General features: G+C 33.5%; 2 protein-coding genes across 2 annotated transcripts; both read left to right on the top strand.

Annotated features, from left to right (window-relative positions):
• The first annotated feature begins 2,304 nt into the window (after positions 1–2,304).
• Positions 2,305–3,292, top strand: LOC140858037 (uncharacterized). The gene is made up of 2 exons (XM_073257462.1): positions 2,305–2,620; positions 3,270–3,292. The coding sequence occupies exons 1-2, from the start codon at positions 2,305–2,307 to the stop codon at positions 3,290–3,292; spliced, it is 339 nt and encodes a 112-aa protein (XP_073113563.1).
• An 8,019-nt stretch (positions 3,293–11,311) lies between these two features.
• Positions 11,312–12,222, top strand: LOC105045560 (uncharacterized). The gene is made up of 2 exons (XM_010923892.2): positions 11,312–11,670; positions 12,041–12,222. The coding sequence occupies exons 1-2, from the start codon at positions 11,352–11,354 to the stop codon at positions 12,091–12,093; spliced, it is 372 nt and encodes a 123-aa protein (XP_010922194.1). The 5' UTR covers positions 11,312–11,351; the 3' UTR covers positions 12,094–12,222.
• Positions 12,223–16,907: the final 4,685 nt, after the last annotated feature.

Below are 16,907 nucleotides of genomic sequence, written 5' to 3'. Positions count from 1 at the left end.
ATTGATTTGATCATTATCGATCTCTAGTATACCATCCATATCTTAATCTCATCTTGATCGGATGAAGTTAGATGATTGGATTGATCGAAATCATTGAGTATGATGACTGTCCATTAATCTTGTCTTTCTTAATTATTTGTATTCTTTCTAATTAGTGAATTCAATTCTGTATAGGGATATAGTCATCTTGACAAAAAGATGTCTAACAGTTGGATATTGCGGTACGATCTTTGAACTGAAGATTTTAAAAAAAATTTAAGAAACTATGTAGATTTGTTGGAGTACGTGTGAGGTAAATAATACTATATTTTTTTTCAAATTTATTAATAAATTATAAAATATTTTTTATATTGAATTATTAATGATTTATGAATTTGATACATGTATTTTAAATTACTGAATATATCTTTTTTTTGAAATATTAAATGATTTATGATCGAATGTATTGAATTTAGTATGAATCATATCGATTGATTTCGATACCATATGGCTTTATGAATTATTCGATTTAGAATATGAAATATATCTTTGAGAAAAGTATATTAATTTGAGATGAATTATGACTCCCAGTCTATGTATCAAATTTCGCCAATGGGGGTTAAACATTAGTGCTTTGATACCTGATCAGCAGAGGATTATGTGCTAGTATTTTGATACTCTGTCAATAGGATGGTTAAATATTGATAATTTAATACATGTTAATGGAGATTATACATGTTTTGATTTAGTTCATGATTATCAAGATGAACTTGATATTTTGAAAAAAATCAATTTACGAACGAAAATGAATCTATATGGATCATATTTTGATTAGTGCTGCATATTTTAAATTGATGCTTATGCATGCTTAATTTCAAAAAAATAAGTGTACATTGCTTATTAGACTATCTAACTTATTACTCTATATTTTACTATTTTTATAGATTCAGAAGACTAGCTTGACTTGAAATTCTATATGGGAGAATGAATTAGAGGTTGAACTTGATAACTTTATTTTAGATTATTGAAGTTCATGATGAAAAATTATGAAATTTTATGTTGTAAGACATTTAATTTAGTTATTTGAATTAACGTTGAATATTAATTATTAAAATTTTATTCTGCTGTTGTTTTATGATATCATGATGAGATGCCTTGTATATTTGTAGGGAGAGTTTTTCATGTGTATGCGGCGGTTGGTATGATCTTTGGCTTGCATGTAGGCTCACATTAAAACATGTACACACACAGAGAGAGAGAGAGAGAGAGAGATTGAGAGAGATGGCTTGCATCTCTTCTCTATTTTTTTTTTAATCACCAATATGACTTGGTAAACTCGGTCCTTGTTTATTTGAATTACTATCTTCCTTCTCGCTAGTTCAAACTATACAGCAGGTGTATTTTAGCAAAGAGAACTTACACCCTTTGTTTGATTGCCATTTTATATTTGGTAAATGTATATCGGCGTTTCATGTTTAATCCTTGTTTCACAGTCAGGCCTATTTTTGTACGGTCACCCCTACTTTGTATATACTTACAATCAAAGCATGTACGCTCAGGGATTAAACGTAATAATTATTAAGTCTTTCTCTTTTCGAACAACATATACAAAGAAACCCGCCAACAGGCAAATTTTTATTTCATGAAAATAGATAAAATTTTCATTAAACAAGGATCAAAAATAAAATTGCAGTCAATCCAAGTGACAAACCTCAATTATCCCTTAACGAGATTCCTGCAACACAATTTATGAAAGATCTAAGGTTGAGGCATTGTAATGGTAGAGACTAATGTCAGTAAATTAGTGTTTTCATTAATGGATTCGGGTTGTATCTTTCATGTGAAAGAATGAGTTACCTTCTTGGACAGCATCAATCATCGAATTGCGCAATAGTTGTTTTGAGATCTGTGCATGCTCGGAGAAAATAAGTTGGAATGATTTGAGATCCGTGCAAGGTGAGATCTAACGATTGATGTTGTGAAAGAAGATCGATAATTTTTTCATGCGAAAGGCACAACCGGAGCCCTTCATGAACTACACGGATTGGGTACTTTCATCAACTAGCGAACACTAACTAATGCAAGATTGGCTCACGTTTTTGATGCAGCACCAGCTCATGGGAAACGGTTACGTTTTCTTTTCCTTCTAGGGAAGAGTAGAAAACCGTTGCGATTTCCAGCACGCCAACTACATGCAGAGAAGCTCATCCATGCCACAACAATGCTCCACATATATTAATTCTCACTTCTCGCTACATATACCCCCATAACCATCAGCCATCCACATCGTAGACTGAAGACAAGTTGAAGGAGATCAAGAGAAATATGGCAAAGAACCGCATGCTAATTAGCTTGGTGTTGGTCTTTGCTTGGGCCGGAACTCTGCTTTCCACTGGCCACGCACGGGATGATTGCCATGGCGATGTCACGGCGCTGATAAAGCAGTGCAAGGACTACGTCAAGAAGGAGGGGCCGCAGGTGGCACCCTCAGTGCAGTGCTGCCAAGTAGTCAAGCATGTAGACGTTCCATGTGTCTGCAAGCACGTTACGCCACGAATCGAGGAGATGATCAGCATGGAGAAGGCGGTTTACGTCGCCAAAGAATGCGGTCGGCCTCTGAAGCATGGATGCAGATGTGGAAGTAAGCCAGCAGCTCTTCAAGCTAGCCATCAATTACTCATAGCAATATGCATGATGAGAGACACAATCATGTGATAGAATTTATATAATGATAGTTATTTAGCAGTTGCCTCGGGCTCACATGATGGAATTCACACGTGTGATTATTTCCTATCATCATCCATGTTGCTATCAGTTAATATAACTGCTTTTGGTATTGCATAAGTTAATATATGAAATAAGATATATAGACAAAAATTATTACCAAGCTGATAAAGTTTCTATATGTTGATACAACCCAGTCACCTTTACTACATATCATGATCTCTATAAAATTTTAATAATTTTGCCTATCTTTAATAATTATAAAAGAAAAACCAAAAAAAAAGAAAAAAGATATTAAAAGCATATTATTTTTTAACCATTGTGTAGTTAATCTATTTGGCTATATATGAAAAATCATATTTCTTTTACTTTCCTCAAAAAAAGAAACACAAATCCATAAAACGTAATTACCACTTTGATGAAAGTTTATCAAAGTGCGTTAAAATTTGTAATGATAGAATGTCTGAAGTCTCGTAACTGTTTTCATTTTTACCAGTCTTATTATTTTAGCTGATCTGTTATATGTTTATTTACGATTTTAACAATCTTTTTTGTTTCAATTTCAGGTTACACAGTTCCAATGGCATGAAATCCAAGCTAGGAAGGACGAAGAATTGGTTAATAATATTGGTCTGCTCGATAATAAATTGGATTTCTCTGAATTGATTGTATGGAATACATGTGTCATGGCAAACTTTCTTCTGATCTAATGTATTCAAAACTCATATTTATCTAATATGACATAATTTATTACATTTTTCTTTTTGTTTTTTTTGTGAGATCGTACGTAAATCTACTATTGATGACTCTGCCAAGTAGAGATGATGCTCGTTTCCATCAAAAAGACTGGCTTATTTGGATAAGCCTAGTCCCTTATCTGTTCCCTGGCTCTGCCTCGATTCTTCCATTTCATTTGTCCAATGAAATGTACTGGCGACTAGCCACTATTTTGCTTTTAGAAAAATCCCAAATTCAAAAGGGTGCAACTTTTGTTGGGACTAACCCAAGCTATGTCTATGCAGTATGCTATGTGGATGGGGTTGGGTTGAGATTTTGTAAATCTAAATTGGACTACGGTTGGAAAGTCCCCATGCATTCTCTAGCAGGTTTGATTAAGGTTGATCTTTAAACCTAACCTGCACCTTGTTGTGGTTCTAATAAAGCCCTTGTCCGCAACACACCTGGTCTAACCAAAGGCCAATCCAACAAAGCCAACCGAATATATAATAAATAATTTAAAATTATATTCTAAATCATATTTATATTTTATATATAAACCATGTATAATTATATTTTTAGTTTTAAATCTAAATCTATCATCAAAATTGATGAATGGTTGAGATCTTAATTAGGACCGAAAATATAAATATAGTTCGATTAACATAGCATAGCCCGACTTGAATCAACTAACCAAATTAAAGCAAAATCTAGCCTATGATGGGGTTGGATTGGGTTTGGGAAATCCCAACCCAAGAATGAGTTGCGGACGCGGTATATGGAAGTCGAGTTAGATTGTATTTGCTCTGAACCCAACCTAACTTGCCCGAGTAGAAGTCCTTTCACTTGTGTAAACGTAAAACTATGCAACATCACTAACATCAAATGCATACAGAATCATAGTATGAATAAGCTTCTTCTCTATTCATTTTTCATTTGTTTTCTGGTGATTGGGATAGAAAAGTTATTCAATATAGTAATGGTTTACAGAGAGGATATAATCTAGGATGATAACCGGACCCAATATGGATGGAGTTTGCTCCTTGTGGCAGATATGAATGGGGTTTGGGACGAGATTAGTGACAATCTAGGGCTTGATTGGGAACTAAAACTTGCAATTATAACTTTCTGGAACAGTGCCTATTGCAGTATTCTAGGTGGCAAAACGTATCTCTTACCAAGTATTATGAGGGCATGGCCATTCACAAAATGTTCGTTGTATCTCAATGGTACGGGATTCAACGATACTCAGGGTTAAATGGGACTGTCAAAGTAAAACCTTTCTTTTCGGACATTGCTTTTATTAGGCACATCCTTTAGTCCGAGAGTAATTAGATAATGCGACAAAAGTCAAACTGATATGTAGCCCAGGCCAATTTTTGGACGAGTTTTTATCTTGGTATATTTTTCTTACAATTTTAGTATATCGAGATTAAATGGGTTGGATTATGGCCACTCATGATCTGATCCGATCTGATCCGTTTGCATCTTTATTTTTCATCCACTTTCTCTCCTTAAGAAGAATTATACATTTCAGGAAAGAGTCCCATCTTCGTGCTTTAGGGACTCGAGTTGATCCTCGGCAAGATAGCCTCGAACTATCCTAGTGTGTTTGGATAGCCTGTCGAACCGAATATCCTGGCTATATTAAGTATCTTTAAAATTCACTATTGATGAATCCTGTTGATCGATCTTGGTCTTGATTCAATTCGAGTTTAATGATTCTTTGATCGAGCCATTTAGATTTGACGTATTTGATCAGTTGAACTGATCATCCAATCAACAGTCTCTCCTTCTGATTATTTAATTATATTGAATTGATCATATAAAAATTAATTATATTTTTAATACTTTAAATAGGATTAGTAGATTCATTAGAGACGTCTAAAGGTCGAAGATGATCAAGATAAGTAAATAATACTCTTTATTTATTTTTAAATTATTATATTTTTTATACATATGATCTGTTATTGATAAAATCATATTTTTCATAAAATAAAAGATCAGCATGTATGAAATAAAAATATATGAAATGAAAAAGTATATTTTATTATGACCAGTGATTTCATGAATATGTTTTATAAAAAATAGTATATTTTATGCATGTTTTAAAAAAAGGATATAAAGATTTTCAAAGCTCTTAGATAGCTACAAATGACTTTCTAAAATGAGAAAGGTCGACACCTAGAGCTAGCATCCGTGTGAACACAGGCTTTGTCAGCGAATACAAAGTTGACATACGAAATAAGAACTTTGTCGATCAAGAATACGGATCTTATCATAGGTATAAAGTGATCATAGTGTAAATATCTTGAGCAATATTTTGAAATATGTTATAAATGCATGAGAAGAAGCTCTTATGAATTTATTTACTATCATGTTTATGAAATTTTTATAATTTATATTTGTATGATTTTTTATGACTTGTTTTATTATATGCTCTATGAAATATTTTATTTTTGTAATATCTGTTATTTTTTAAATATTATATAATTATAAAAAAAAATTATATACGACCTGATAGGGAAGTGTAGGTTTTACTTACTGAACTGTGTAGTTCATTACTTCTGTTTTATTTTTTTTTTACAGAAAAATAAAGTTATGAATGAAGAATGATCCAAACTTGAGTTTGCATTAGCAAGCTTGAAAATTTTGTTTGGATTTAGTTTATTAGATGATTACAGACTTGTATTTTTTGTGATAAATTTTGGTATTTAATTTTAGATTTAGATGCTTTGAATTAGTTTTTGTTTAATTATTTAATGAATGATTGGAATTGAATATTTTTATTATATTTTATTTACGATGGATCTTTTATTCTATTTATATTATAATAGTTGACTTCATGTTATCAAGAACGATATCTCTAGATCAGAGCCGGTCCTGATATTTTTTAGACCTGGGGCAAAATAAAAAAATGGAGCCTTTTCTATTAAAAATTAATATACTTTAAATATTAATTATCATTGAAAAATTAATCTACATGCAATAATTTCCTATAGATTTATTCGTTAAGCAACGTGTAAAACCCATCATTAACCTATTTAATTAATTTTCTTGTTATAATATTATAGAAAACCATTCTTGCATCCAATTGAAATATCAATGCAGGGTCTGAGCCTAGGGCGGTCGCCCAATTCGACTTGCCCTAGGGCCGGCCTTGCTCTAGATAGTATGATTGTGTTATATCCTGAATATAAGTGTGACATTTTTGATCTAGCCGAATGAACGTAGCACGGCTAACTTAAATCAACTAACCAAATTCTACCTAGATTTAGCCTAAAAGGGGGTTGGACTGGGTTTGAGAAATTCCAACCGAAGGATGAGTTACTGTTGCGGTATATAGAAGCAGAGTTAAGGTTAGATTGGTCTTCAACCCAACCTAACCTACCCGAATTGCAGGCTTATAAGTTCACTTGTCTAAATGTAAAGCAATGCAACATCACTAATATCAAATCCATAGAGAATCATAGTATGGATAGGCTTCTTCTTTATTCTTTTTTCGCTTGCTTTCTGGTGACTGGTATAGAAAAGTTATTCGATATAGTAATGGTTTATGCAAAGGATGCTATCTAGGAGGATAAGTGGACCCAATATGGATCGGTTTGGCTAGTTGAGGTAGATATGAATGGGGTTTGGGACAAGATCAGGAACAATTAAAACTTGCAATTATAGCTCTCTCATATAATGCCTAATTGCAGTATAAATCTAGTTGAAATGTATCCCTTACCAAGTTTTGTGAAGGCATGACCATTCATAAAATGTTCGTTGTATCTCAACAGTAAGTGTTCAACGATATTCAGGGTTTGAAATGGGACTGTCAAAATAGAACTTTTCTTCTGACCAAAAAAAAAAAAAAAAACAAGAATTTTTCTTTTTGGACATTACTTTTATTGGGCACATCGTTTAGTCCAAGGGTAATTAGATGATGAGAGGAAACTCAAACCTGATATGTAGCCAAGATCAATTTCCGGATGAGTTTTGTCTTGGTATAATTTTCCTAAATTTTAGTATACCGATATTTAAGGACTTGAATCTCACTGGTATAAATAGAAAGATTGAAAAACTGTTTAATTATCAATTAATGGAAACAGAAAGGTAGTACAAAATTCTTCTTAATTAATTTCTATTATGTTTTGTGAGAGTGTGACTTAAGCAAATTGATAGAATTATCTCTCTCGCCAACCAGATCAGGGCAACTTACTAGCGGCCCTGTTTCTGGTTGCCATTTTGAATTTATTTGGTTCACGAAAAGTGGAGGGGGAAGAGATAATTATTGGAAGGGGAGAGGGGGCTTCTTGTTTGATTGGAGTTTTAAGAGAAGAAAGAAGAAAAAATCTTTCTCATGAGAAAACACTTCCCATATTTCAAGAGAAGTGAAAATCTATAGGAGAGATGAGTTTTGGGACTTTCTATGAGATAAAAATTGATGATCTTTTTCTTTCAAAAAATATTTTTTTAAAACCTATAGCTAAGATTTTGCAAAATATTAATGTATGGCTAGGATGAAATATTAAATAGTGATATAATGGTTAGGATGAAAAACTAAATATTAATATTATAATATTTATTATATTTTAATATTTATTAGTATTAATATAATATTAATATATATTAGTATTATATTAATATAATAAATTATTATGATTTAATGTTATATAATAATAATAATAATAGTATGTTTATATTAATATAAATATAATATTATTATTTATATAAAGTTTAGGAGTAAAAAGAGATATGGTCTTATATCTATTAAGGGTATAATATATATTATGCATAGTTTTTTCAGAAAAATGAATGTTCAACCCAATAAAAATCACTCTATAATAAGTCACTTTCCCACCATCAATCAAATATGTCAAATTCTATTATTAAAAAATAATTTTGAAAAATTATTTTTTGAGAAAAAAAATTCTTTTAGCAAACCAAATGAGCCATTTATGTTTATCTCTTACACCAAGAATTTCATGTTTAGATCTTGAGATAGCCAAGCCACACACAACAACACTTGTTTTAAACACATAAATCTATTTTATATGTAGGTGGCTATACCCATTGTAACTATGTTTGGAACAAAAATAAACATCTGATGGTTGCTAGATACCCTCAACTGATTGAGCATCTGATAAACAATTGGATGGAACATGATGAATCTATCTTCTCGCTTTCAGATGAAGCCAGGCCACATGAAATGCACCTACAATTTTTTGCAATGAATTGGTGCTCGTGCAAGAAATTCCACCCTCAATTTAGGTTGTAGAATAATTTTTTTTCAGATTATTTGAAACAATTTGGGAGAAACAAAACGAAGGTATGAATTAATCTGAATGTCTGAATTTTGTTTTTTTTTTTGTTTTTTTTGAGGGAAGTGGAGACTAATGGAAGCCATTAGTCACCAAAATTTTATTAAAGTGAAACAATTACAGGTGGAAATGCAGGGAAGAATGTACAAGAACAAGGTGGATTAGAGTTCCCCATAAAAGTGCTAGAAAATCTGCAGGGGAAGACAGGTGAATGTCTGAAACTATTCAATCAAATTGGTTGACTAGTTTTATTCAAGTTAAAGAAGAATGAGTGAATAAAGACGCTATTTACCTCTCTGAAATTCTAAAAGAATCCAAAGATTTTGTTCAAGTTTGTCCAGGTTATTCGTGAACCAAATATGGTGGACTTGGATTGTGATTGATGTCGATCTGGACTCTTATCTTGAACAATATATACCAATACATCTCAAGATATTAGTCAACAAGAAGCCATATATTATAATATTTTAATATCAACAAATGATCCATAAGGATTCCAATCGGGAAGAGGACGCCTGAAAAATTGATTCCTTTTTCTTGGGGGGAAACAAATCCACCGTTTTCTTCCATGGGAACTAACGAAAGTTCGGTCACATTAGAGCAATGCGGGCTCATTCCCCTTTTGTGCGGAGTTCTTCCATTTGACACGACGAAAATTTTAAGAGACTTATTTAAAATTGCAGATATTGATATCTCTTGCGGAGTGCACAAGACCTCATCAATATCCTTTTTAGGCTTCACCCATACCTCATTTATCGATCTCACATGGCAAATCTCCACTTTCCACAAAAAAAAAAAAAAGAAAAAAGAAAAAAGAAAAAGAAAAAAAAAAAAGGGGGAGATGCTGGGATGTTTTTTTTTTTGTTGGCATCAATGTCAATTTTATAGGTGATGATATGGTATAATGGCTGAAAATTTTTGTTTTGATGATATGATATATGGATGATAATATAAAATAATGATATGAGAATCAACGCATTCTAATTTTTTCTTCCAGTACATTGTTTGCCACTGGCCCCTTCTTTGGGGAGTAATGATATGGGAATTAGATTTTCTTTGTGGGCCTTTTAGTTGTGGCAGCAACTTCCGTTTCTCATCTTATATTTGTAGAAAATATCTAAGAACATGTCTCTACAAGTTCTTTTTTTAAATAATTTTATTTTATTTTATTAAGCTTGATAAATGGTCTAGCTTTATAATTGTCACAAGGTAACGTTGTCTTGGCTGACTAAAGCCACATTACTCCTCCTCTATATGAACTGAATGGTGTTATCCTCCATTTTTTTTTGGGTTTTTGTGTCCTCAGTAACCTTGAAGCAATTCTAGTGGACTGCTGCCATTTCATATTGTGCTAGAAAAGGGTTGGTCCCTTGAGCATGGATCTTCTACTGTGCACCACCGTGTGGTGCAGTATACAGCAGCCGTGCGCAGTTATCTATCATGCGATGGATGATGCATGTGATGTACTGCACCGAGTGATACATCACGTGCGCAACAGAGAATCCGCATTCTGATTCCTGACCATAAATCATGATTTTTTGTTGTTCATGCTTTATCCATGCTTTCTCCTTTCTGCTTTGTCCTATTCTTCATACGCTTTGTTGCCTAAAATTACTCAGGTCCATCTGAGGCACTGTTACGTGAACATTGGTAACGCGGTTGGATGTTACTAGAAATCATCTGGGACTGAGTCATCTAATTGCTCGCTTCAGATACAAGCATCATTGTCTGAGAAAGTCCACAATATCTTGATCATATGCATGGGTTACTAAATTATACTGGATACATTCAAACGCATGGGATACTAAATTGAACTGCATACAATCAAACCCCTCATAACTTTCAAAGGACTGGATGTACAGTGGCAGTCAACAAAAGGACCAAGGTTTCAGTTCCATTAATTATAACATTATCTAAACTTTTGAATCTACCTGAATTTTGTTATTCTATATGGTTTCATTAATTGAATTCTCTGTCCAATCCAATCTTTTTCTCTTCAGGCATCGTTGAAGTCGAGCATACTTTTAATGAGGGACATCCAACTATCAGACTCAATTGTTGTAGTGTTATATTGATCTATTTGTATTTTATTTAATTTGTTAGCTAGGTCCATTATACTAAATTTACACATGATCGAAGCAAAGTTTGGATTTCCATCTAATATCTTTACCAATATAAATGTCTAACACTTTTTATAATGTGTTCTTTAAAAAGAAAAAAAATGTTCTAGATTAGGATCTCTTCTTTCTTAACAGCCTCCGAGCGGAGAAGTAGAGAGCAGACTAACCAATTAGGTTTGTTAAGCAAAGCAACTGCGCCTCTTTCCTCACTTTTTCCTTCTTCACTTTTCCTTGTATCACTTGAATCTCATGTTGCTCACGTTTCTTGCACAGCCACAGACCAGACAAACCGTTTCAAGTTGTTGTCAGAAGAAAGACCGTTACACTTCGCAGCATGCAAACTTTCTGCATGAATGTCCATCCAGAGCACAATAAACACATGACTGCAGAAATAATGCTTGTAGATTCTCCCAACTCCTTATATATACCCATCACCAGCAACCATCCACCTCATACACAAACACATTGCTAGACTACAGGCTAAGTGAAAGGCATTTGGAGAAGAATGGTAAAGAATAGCATGCTAGGCTTGGTGCTGGCTTTGGCCTTCGCCATCGCCGGATCCCTACTGTCTGGTGCCCGTGCAGAGGGTGGATGCCAACAAGATTATAATGCATTGGTTCAGCAGTGCAGCGCATACGTTCGGAAGACCGGGCCTTTTGTCCCACCCTCAACACAGTGCTGCTCTGTTATCCAGCATGCAGACATTCCATGTGTCTGCAAGTACATCACACCGGAAGTGGAGAAGCTTATCAGCATGAAGAAGGTGGTCTACATCATGGAACAATGCGGTCGGCCTCTGAAGCATGGAAGCAAATGTGGAAGTAGGATAACTTCTCTTCTCATCATCTCTGTTAGACAATATAATTGCTCGCTATATTTTATTTTATCAACAATAACAACCATGGCTGAGGCTTATCATATCAACTTTGTTTCGCCACAAAACATACAAAAGTCCATAGAGAGTTCTACTAGCTTAATCATCGTTTCCAATTAATTGCTACTTTCAATAAAATAATAAAAGAAGTATTCTGTTGATTAAGGAAGAAACATTTAGTTGCCATTATGGACATTGAACTGTAGCAGGTTGCCTAAAATGTCTTATAATGATCTGTTTTCTGGGTCTTCTTGTTTTGGCTGATCTGTCATATTTTGATAGCGTTTCTAATGATCTCTTTTTGATATGGATTTCAGGTTACATAGTTCCATGGGATGGCGTGACCTTTAAGCAAAGTTCCATGGCATGATCTTTAAGCAAAATGGGGAGGATACTGCTTTGTTATACAATAAATTTCATTTGTATCGAAAACATTATATGGATCAAATGTATCGGCAGATGTTTTCTACCCTTGTATTAAAACTTAAGTTTATCTAATGCTACATAGTTTATTATATGTCTTCTTTTTTTCTCTCCACATATTTATCGATGATTATATATCTTTTTTTTTTTTTTTTTTTCTTGTATTAAAACTTAAGTTTATCTAATACTACATAGTTTATTATATGTCTTCTTTTTTCTCTCTCCACATATTTATCGATGATTATGCTTCGTTCATTTGTCCAAAGAGTAATGCTATGCACTCTATTCACCTCAGTTCACTGTCCTCCAGACAATGAGGCCCCGTATGTAGTACAGAAAGTCTAGTTAATGCAGTAATCGCAGCTAGAAATAATATGATTTAGTCTTTATATAACCTACACAAAGCTGCATTGGCCAAGTATGGAAGCAGGCGGATGACCAAAGGGTCCAATGGATGGGATGGGAATGGTTGATGAGTAACTTTGGAAGAAGTGTGTGTCTATATATATATATATAGAGAGAGAGAGAGAGAGAGAGAGAGAGAGAGAGAGATTGGGCTGAGGTGGCTTTATTTTTTTTTTAAAAAATAGATCATTTATGAGGTAGCATTTGAAAAAAAAAAAAAAAATCTCAATGGAGATGCGATATGAATGGGATGGGCTCTCTAGTTATAAATCTTTTGTCTGGGAGAAGTGGCATTTGAAAAAAAATAAAAAAATATATGTTACTGGGGATGGGACACGATAGGGACGGGCTCTTTTTTAAATGGCGTTCTTTCCGCTCTCTCGCTGGCAAAACATGATGCATTTTCTCTCTCCCTCTGTCTCTCGTCGGCTGAAACTCTTCTCCCTCTCTCTCATCTGTGCAAACATCTATCACTTTCTCTTTCTCTCTCCATCTCTCTTCGACACAAACTTCTCTCATTTTATCTCTCCTTTTCTCTCTCATCGATGAAAATATTTCTCATTCTTTCTCTCTCCATCTCTCTCATTGGCACAAACTATCCAAGCTCTCTCTCTCTCCCTCTAAAACTCTCTCTTTTTATCTCTTTCTCATTGAAACTATAGCTTGTCCATCTGAGATACCTCCTTCCTCTTTCTTTATCTCATTGGTCATCCAAATTTTTTGTTCTGCTTCTTGAATGCAAGTTACATTTTAACTATTGTTATATCGTTAGAAACTAAATATTTCATTAGTATGGCAACCGGCATGTCATTGGTTTTAAAATTCTAAGTGCACAACAAAATTGTAACCGCCATTGAAGATGTGCACAAATTGACTTGTCATAATTTCAAATGCAAACTTATCTAGGAAACAATAACCAAATTTAATAAACACATGATCACACAATTTGTAGAACATAAAAATCAGATGACCTATCAATAAACATGATCACAGTAACCTGTCAACAAGTTTCAAGTATCACAGAAAAACAAATTCAGATGTCATCAAATCCATTACAATAGCCAGAAGATGAGACAATTGATTCACTTGTTATAAAATATATTCATATATTGAAATAATGGTTCCATTGTAGTAATAAAATTTTCATTGTAGCAAAAAAGGTTTATACAAATTTTTCGTGATACAACTCAAATGTATTGACAAAATATAAATATCTTACAAATTTACACAAATAAAAGTGGAGCCAACACACATATACTCGCAAAGCTGGCACAAAGCAAATTAGGATGATGATACTGCTTCACGATCTTTTATGATTATCTGTGCAATGTATCTGACATGCAACTCTAGCATACGAACATCCATAATCATGGTTTAAGCTCCCATTGCTATACTTTTCGTAAAGTATATGACATAGATGGCATAATCAGACCCACAAAATAACACATGCTCATAGTTAGTAAAACAAATAAGTGACACAGTATATTAGTTGGCATGGATGTGTAGTTTGGCATGATACATTAATTAGCGTGAACCATTATTTGGCACTTGACAAAAAATGATGGACAATATTGTAAGCAAAGTAGGTATCACACATAAGGATTGAAAATTGGAACAACAATTTGCTTAATAATATAAGAGGCATAGTGCATTATTTGACATGGTGCATTAGCTGGCACGAACCCATTTTTATATAGATCATTAGTTTGTATGGTGCATTAGTTGGCATGGATATTATTAGGCATGTAATTTTACTTTGTACAAAATAGTTTAGTTAGCACATGTAATTATATTATTTGGCACATTTTGTTATTTTAGAAACAAGCATGGCGTTTATATGCATCATGCCTCATATGTATCATGTAAAGATACTAGCAAACATAATTATAATACTTATTCGGCACCCTGTTGTGGGTGGTTAACAAAATGGAGTGGCCAACTACTCACATCAATAGAGTAGACATCTCGTGCCATCTCAATCAATCAAGTCACCTACAAACATAAGTTTGCAAATTAGCCACATCGTTAGCAATGCGTCAATACGGCGCACAATATTCCATAAATATAGTTCATTATTTACAAATTTTCTAGTGACTATTTTATACTCTGCACTAGTCATGGATGTGTAGTGTCTAAAAGATGTGCCCTCTAGATCTATGATAAGTGCCAATATACTGATGAGATGTTGCCCAGCTATGCAACCCAAGAGGGGAGGTGAATTGGGTTTCTAAAAATTTTAAACTTAACTTTCAACTTATGAAGATTATTTAACAATAGCAAGATAAGTAAGGAGAGTGTAATTGATTCAAGGCTAATGGTTGAATGCAAGAATGCAAGAGAATAAAGAAGTTCTAAAAGAGAGTAGTTAAGCACAACACAAACAAGAGGATTTATAGTAGTTCGGTGCCAACCTTGCACCTACATCCACTCTCCAAGCTCCTATTTGGAAATTCCAATCCACTAAACTGTATTCAACTTGAATACACTCGTCGGAACCTTCGACTCTAGCTATCCCAAGCTAGAATATTTATTTTTCGGATACAAGCCAACCCAATACAATCCGATTCAAGGTTCGGATCAACCTTCCTACGTTTTGGAACCCTTCCAAAACAAAAATAATAACTCAAAAAGAGTATTACAATTAATAGCACAAAAATACAGATGAAGCTCCTTTAATGAGCGAATGAAGCTTTAAATACACTTTACTTAAATAGAAGAAAACTCTTTCTGATTTTTTCAAGGCGGTTGGAGACTTGAATGAGCACTTGAGGAGTTGGTGACCTTGAATTAAAAGCTTCTTGAATGCTTTAAGTGGGCTCTTACTTAAGGCTGAAATGTATGCTTGAGATTCTTTTCAAAACCCTTCTCTTTTTTTCTCTTTTTCTTTTTTGATTCCCTCCTTTAAGTCCCTTTATATAACTTCAAATAATGGTGGAGAGTAATCTGGACTGAAATAGAGCTGTTAGAGCACATTAAATGAGCATTAAATGCAATTGAAACGGGTTAAAAACTAGCCGTTGCGGAATTTTTCTGTCACAGGGGTCTACTCATAGGGTCGACTCATGCTCATGGATCGACTCATAGGGTCGACCTCTGTGGAACAGAACAGAAAATGATTGTTCTATAATTTTGGCCTATAAAGCAGTAGAGGTCGACTCATGCCAATGGATCGACTCATAGGGTCGACTCACAGAGAGTGCCAGCCAAAATTTCAGCGTGTCGTTCAGCTCTTTAAGCCATGAGTCGACTCATGGGGTCGACTCAAAAATAAAAATTTAATTTTCTTACAAAATATACTTTCAAAAATATTAAAATTTTTTCAGTAGACTGCACGTCTTTTGTTCTTGTTCTTGTTCTTGAGGCTTCTGAATCAGGTATTGATGAAATTACGATTTTACCCCTGAAATACAATAAATCTTTTTTCAAGCCAAAATCATTAGTAATCCCCTCAAATACTTTGTAATCATCAAAATCAATTCAAGGAGCAACAATTTCTTCCTTTTTGATGATGACAAAACACTTGAGCAAAAGCATATATAAAGCATTGAACATGAATTTCAAATTTATGAAGATACATCACTTAAATATTATAGCCAAGTATTGGAACGAAATACATCATAAGCAGTTTAAGGAATAAATTTGAAATTGCCTGAAAATCTGAAATTTGCTTATAAGTGCATTTGCCTGGAAAGAAAAAGCTGATTTTGATTCTTTGGCATATGACACAAGTGTTGTTCATTCTTTAATGCTCTTATTGCTTAATCAAAATTCTCTTCTCGATTTTTGAATTGGTTAATGTGCAACCTTTATTGCTTTTTGAATTGGTTAATGCGCAATCTTTATTGCTCTTATTGCTTTGCTCAATCTCAATCTTGATTCTCTACTCTTCCTTTTTGACAGCATCAATTGAGATTCTCTACTCCTCCATTTTTGTGAATATATTTTTTCTATTCCTTCCTCTTGATGGGATTAATTTTACATTTTTAGCTTCCTTCTTTATTGCTAGTTTCTTTATTGGTTATTGTTTTACTCCCCTCAATATATATCAATTTGATCATTGAAAAGATATTGCTATTCAAGTATTTCAGACTTCAAAAGTAACTCTATTTGATCAGAGATATTCACTGAAAGTTAAAGTATATATATATCCAAAAGATGAGTGAATACAAAGATGTTTCAATACATAAGTGTTGACTTAGAGTACAAAAGACATGGATAGAAACTATCCAAGAGTCAACCAGTCAACAACTACAAGATAGATCCTAGACAAAAACTAAAGAAAAGACAGACTACACTGGATCTAGTAGATATCATGGCTGGATGGATCGAAGTTTGATGAATCAGAGATGGGGTGAG

This window comes from Elaeis guineensis, chromosome 5 (assembly GCF_000442705.2).
Source record: "Elaeis guineensis isolate ETL-2024a chromosome 5, EG11, whole genome shotgun sequence".
Classification (NCBI taxonomy): domain Eukaryota; kingdom Viridiplantae; phylum Streptophyta; class Magnoliopsida; order Arecales; family Arecaceae; genus Elaeis; species Elaeis guineensis.
This window is presented reverse-complemented; position numbering and strand designations above follow the sequence as displayed.